The following is a 5,247-nucleotide window of genomic DNA, read 5'->3' as shown; positions in this document are numbered from 1 at the left end:
TTAGAAATAATAAAAGTACTGGAATGTAACAAAAGTGGCATCCACTTTGCAGGATAACAGTTACTTGCATCCTTCACGTGAAGCTGAAAGAAAAAAACAAATCCAACTTTTAATAAAAATGCTGTAAAGTCGTATATACTGCACAAACTTATCTTGTACTAGTTCCATATTGTCTAGTTAATGATTTTGCATCACCAAGTAATGATGTGGCCCTAATTATCAGGCCAGTAACAGAATTTACTTGGCTGTTCATATAGAAAACCAGAATGTTTTTGTAAGGCTCAGCTGTCCAGGATATCTATAATTCACTTGTACTTCTTACTTTCCAAGTACAAATTAATGCAGAATGGTTGTTTCAGTCTGTTATTACGATCAGCTCTAACACACTGAAATGCTTCCTCACGTCCTCCCAGTGCTCAGACAGAAGACAGCTAATGGCAGAATGAACACACATGATCTGACGAAGTTTGCATTAACCAGTGTGACCGAAGCTCCCATAATACAGTAAAGAGGTTCTAAGTATTGTATTTTTCAGAAGTCTGTAGGTGGACTCAGAGTGTGCCCTAAGTTAATTACGTCCTTACAAAGTCAAGTTTCTTGATATCTAGAATAGGGAAACAAACGCAACACTAGTTTCCATTTGTTTATGCAAACAAAAGCCATGTTTCACTGTCCCAGCCACTAAATATTAATTTGCCTGCAACTCTGGCACTACAAGAGGCTACATTCAAAACCCAGCACTGTCTCATTCTTCTTGCTGCACTCATAAAAATGCTGGGGGACTACCTCACTGGAAAGGATTTGTGATGGCAAGCAAGATTGAACAGGCTTCTCTACATGGCAAGTGGTACAGGAAACAAGACCCGCTGAAGGATTCACTTCACTGCATGATGTAGGTACACCTGTCACACAGGGGACATCCCTTACCCTATTTACTGAGCAGTCTTTGATGTCTTCCCTAAGCTTTTTCAATTTCATGGGATTCATTTAAATAGTATATCCTAACAAAACATATGAGAACCCCTTTTCAACGTGGCAGTTATTGAGAATGAATTTTTCAAGTCAACAAAACATCCAGTTTTGCTTTTGAAAGGTTGTTTTTCCAGGAAGAACAAAGAACTGCTGATATCTGGCAGTTTTCCAGATAGCAGGTTGGTCTGGACTGCTCAATGCACAAAATGAGAACAACATACTTAAAGACAAAGGTAAGACAAAGACTTCGAATTAAAAAAAAAAAAAAAAAAGAGGGAGAAGACAGGTGCATGTGGATGTTAATAGTTTCTCCCCTTTACTATCAGGTCAAGCAACTTCACTATGTTTTCCCAGTCAGGTAAAAGCTGCGATTATCTGGCCTATGCACTCCAAACCCGTCCATTCTCACTATTCTTTTTACTGTCTGGAACAGAATCTTACAGCTCCAAAAACATTAAAAAAAAGAAAGAGAATATTCTTCCCCTTTGGCTACTTGCATGTTCTCCAATTACTCTATATGCCGCAAAATGTCAATATTCTAAAAGTGTACACAAAACACAGAGAAGGAATCCTTAAACGGTCTTACAATCCTTAAATGTCAAACAAAGCAGTTCATGCAAAAACACAAGTATTTTTATGTGCTTAAACAATTCAATTATTTACCTGAAGGACTTATCCCAGGAGTGACACAAGCATCACAACACCCATAAACTGAACGAAGAGCAACAAAGGTGTCATAAACGACCAAACAGGCCACAAGGCAACGTTGAAACTGGGAATAAAAGCAGAAAGTTTTTGTAAGTTCAGTTGTCATGTTATGGAAGTATCAGCCACTCAAAGATGTCACAAGAGGAAATGAGATTTAAATTACTCAACACAGAAAAATACTTGTTTCTTTACAGCTTGGGATAAAATAAAATTAAAAGACCCCAGCACCTACTTATTAAATTGGCAGTTTGGTTTACTGTTTATTTACTGACAAGTCATCCTAGAACTTTTACACTGAGCTAGTCCACTCAGTCCCACCAAAGGTAAAGACACCTTTTAATTTCAGAATCTGTATATGAAGCACCCGAAAATTAACTGCTCTTGATTTTTCCATGGGCATACATGGGAACTGAGAAAAGCCTTAATTTGTATTTTCAGCCAAGCAGATTTGAGTTAACTGAAGAGAAATGGAGGGAAACAACTTATTTTACAACTGAATTACAAGGATTATGGATTTGACTAATTCTAAACTGTAGGGAATTCTTATCTTCTTCAGTCTTCCTTTTTTTTCCCAGCATTGCAAGAAATACCGACTGATGTTATTCAGATACAGCATCTAAACCTAGAGAGAACCAGCTTTCATACACTGAGCGAATCGATATACTGGCACACAGGTATGTAATTTTTTCATTCACATGCACATTTGCTCAATTCTGATTCCTACAATTTCAAAAAAAAGCAGCTCTTACTAACAGTAACACTCTGACAAGATGTAAACCCTTATGGCTCATACAACAATAAAGCATAAATTTCAGTGTATGTTTGCTATCTGTAGATGGTTTGATAATTACCCCTGTATTAGAAACGGATCAGGCATAATTTTTTCTTATCTTGAGAATACGTATTTTTCTTCATTTGTAAACCTCACCCTTACAGTTGTGAAAGGTGAGCAATTTACACTAACAAAGCTAAGGACTTCAGTTTTCCCAGAAATTTTCAGGACAGAAAAGATCCAGTACACCTACAAGTACACTTAATACACAGTTTTGACAGATGCAACTCTTGCTTTGTGGATGAGTGTTGCAAGTGGAAGAAATTACACTATGCAGAAAGGGTATGGTCACCAATACTCTCAGCGGAATTAGGGAAATCATACTTTTTAGAAAATGAGCCCATTAACAATGAGACTCGCACAGCTTTAGCACAGACTCGTACACAGTGTTCAAACTTACCAAATTGCTGCTGCAATAAAGGTACCTGTTGTGATAGGTATCAGTGCTGGATACTGTGCATCATAGTCCTCAATTCCACAGTACAACTCAAGATACAGTATGCAGTAAAAGGCAACAGATAAACATGCAGCCAATAAACAACTGCCAGAGGCAAACCACCAACTGTGGGGAGAAAGCTTGTTAAGCACAGCCATATTGCCGTTCACACATCAATCTTCACTCTAGTCTCGAGACAGAACAGACAATATCTGTTAATTATACAGATTGGTATGGAAATCCTTTTGTTCTTAAGTTTCTTTCAGAAAACACTTTTGCCCTTCTAAAGCTGTCTAATATACATCGCTACTTGAGTTTAATTTTGCAATGCAATCATTCCTGTCATGTATTTTTCCCTCAAATATTTTGAAAATGCAATGCAACAGACCTTGTCGGTGATCTACTGTACTGCCACACCAAACATACTTTGTCACTAATGAAATAAAATAGGCTACGCTGCAATTCTGCTTCTCACTATAAGTTACACGACTGATATTTGTGCAATAGAAGTATTGCAGAAAGCTTTAATTAGAACTTGGGAGGAAAGTACACTGTAATAAAATCTTATACTTACCTGAATGTATATTTAGCAATTAAAAATTTTAAAAAGTGAATTCTTTTAACCAAAGTTTGATTACTAAATTACAAAGTGTAACCAAGGACTGTCCTACTCGTTTGCTCTGACATGGTACAGCAAACACCATATGCTATTTTGGTACCTCAATACTACCAATTGAGAAATCTGCATTAAGAGAACAGTTTCTATAGTCTACTTAAATAAGCAACGCAGGAAGACAGGCTCCTGCAGGGAGCAGATGGGGACACCCAAAACCTTGACCTCATCTTGGAGTCACTAGTTTGTATCCACAGCCAACTGGATGCAGGGCATATCTCGGCCAGCCTGGAAGAGCAGCTCCAGAGAACCTCACAGCACAGAGTGAGGGAGGCCCTCTTCAGCTTCCATGTGTTGACACAATAATGACTGTGACAATGAGAGAGTTTTAAAAGCACTTCCAGGTGAAGCTATCTAAAAATATTTGACATCCATCAATCCCACTGAAAATAGAAAATATTTCACAGAAATTATTTCCCTAATCTTTCACTGGTCTACTCAAAGAAGGCTAGAGAACTTCTAGAGCAATGAACTTCATTTTGGTGTTTAAAGATTAATTTTGGCTTCATTAAAATAAATGCAAAACCCCAACACTTTCAACATAACAGGCAGCAATTTCTTATACTTAAGTGTAAACTTGAAGATGCAGTATTAAACCATCCTGCTATTAGAACAAATTTTGCATGTACATAGATGGCTCAGTAGAGCCTAAGGAAAAAGAATTACAGCGAAATTTTAAGCATTGTGTTTACTTTAAAATAAGTTTAATAACGACTTAGGTGGCCATGTGGTTCAACCACCCTGCCCAAGCAACGTCACCTACAGCTCATTGCTCAGGACCTTGTCCAGATGGCTTTTGAGTATCTCCAAGGACAGAGACTCCACAACCTCTCTGGGCAACCTGCACCAGTGCTCCATCACCCTCACAGTGAAAATGTGTTTCTTGATGTTCAGAGGGAACCTCCTGTGTTCCAGTTTGTGCCCACTGCCTCTGGTCCTGTCACTGGGGACCACTACAAAGAGCCTGGCTGTCTTCTATGTGCCCTCCCTTCAGGTATTTATATGCACTGATAAGATCCCTCTGAGCCTTCTCTTCTCCAGGCCGAACAGTCCCAGCTCGCTCTATTTCTATCGCAGATCTTGTTTATCCAAGATTTAAAACACAGTGTTCAGATGTAACAAACTGAGTATGATTCTAAAATGAAAACAGAATTTTCTTTGTAAGAAAAGGTACCTTACCTATCTGCTTGAATAGTTTCTTTAACAGTTTTAAAAAAATCAAAGTAGTATGTCACAGCAATCGATGCCAAAATCCAGAATGCAGAATGAATATTCAGTCTGGTAAGAGGCTTCCTCTTCTTCTCTACAGCTGTAGACTCTTCTGTAAATAAGAACATAATTATAGCACTAAAGCCAGTCATTAAATGGAGTATGATTATAGTTACGTAAAACACGATACTTTGTCCTTTAAATTGATTTATCTTTGGAGATTATTATACTCAGTATAATACACTTTATATTACAGAGGAATTATTCTAAAAAGCTCTGGACATTTCCTGAAATAAAACAAGACTAAGCAAGGTACCCTTTGATAACAAAGGATAAAGCAGTGACAATCAGCACACACCATGTTTGTGTATCCATTTAGCAAATTAACAGCTGACTAGATTATGAAAGGGTTATTTG

At 37.7% G+C, this 5,247-nt stretch overlaps 1 protein-coding gene across 1 annotated transcript; it reads right to left on the bottom strand.

The window, feature by feature from the left end:
• Nucleotides 1–1,644: 1,644 nt before the first annotated feature.
• TMEM128 (transmembrane protein 128) lies at nucleotides 1,645–4,982 on the bottom strand. Its single transcript, XM_010150412.1, has 3 exons — nucleotides 4,801–4,982; nucleotides 2,913–3,074; nucleotides 1,645–1,744 (listed from the first exon to the last, which is right to left on the bottom strand). Exons 1-3 carry the CDS (start codon nucleotides 4,980–4,982, stop codon nucleotides 1,645–1,647), a joined length of 444 nt encoding a protein of 147 aa, XP_010148714.1.
• Between the last annotated feature and the right edge of the window lie 265 nt (nucleotides 4,983–5,247).

The sequence above is a fragment of the Eurypyga helias genome, unplaced genomic scaffold (assembly GCF_000690775.1).
Source record: "Eurypyga helias isolate BGI_N326 unplaced genomic scaffold, ASM69077v1 scaffold51814, whole genome shotgun sequence".
NCBI classification, from domain to species: Eukaryota; Metazoa; Chordata; class Aves; order Eurypygiformes; family Eurypygidae; genus Eurypyga; species Eurypyga helias.
Note: the sequence above shows the minus strand (reverse complement) of the source record. Positions and strands in the feature narration are given on the sequence as shown.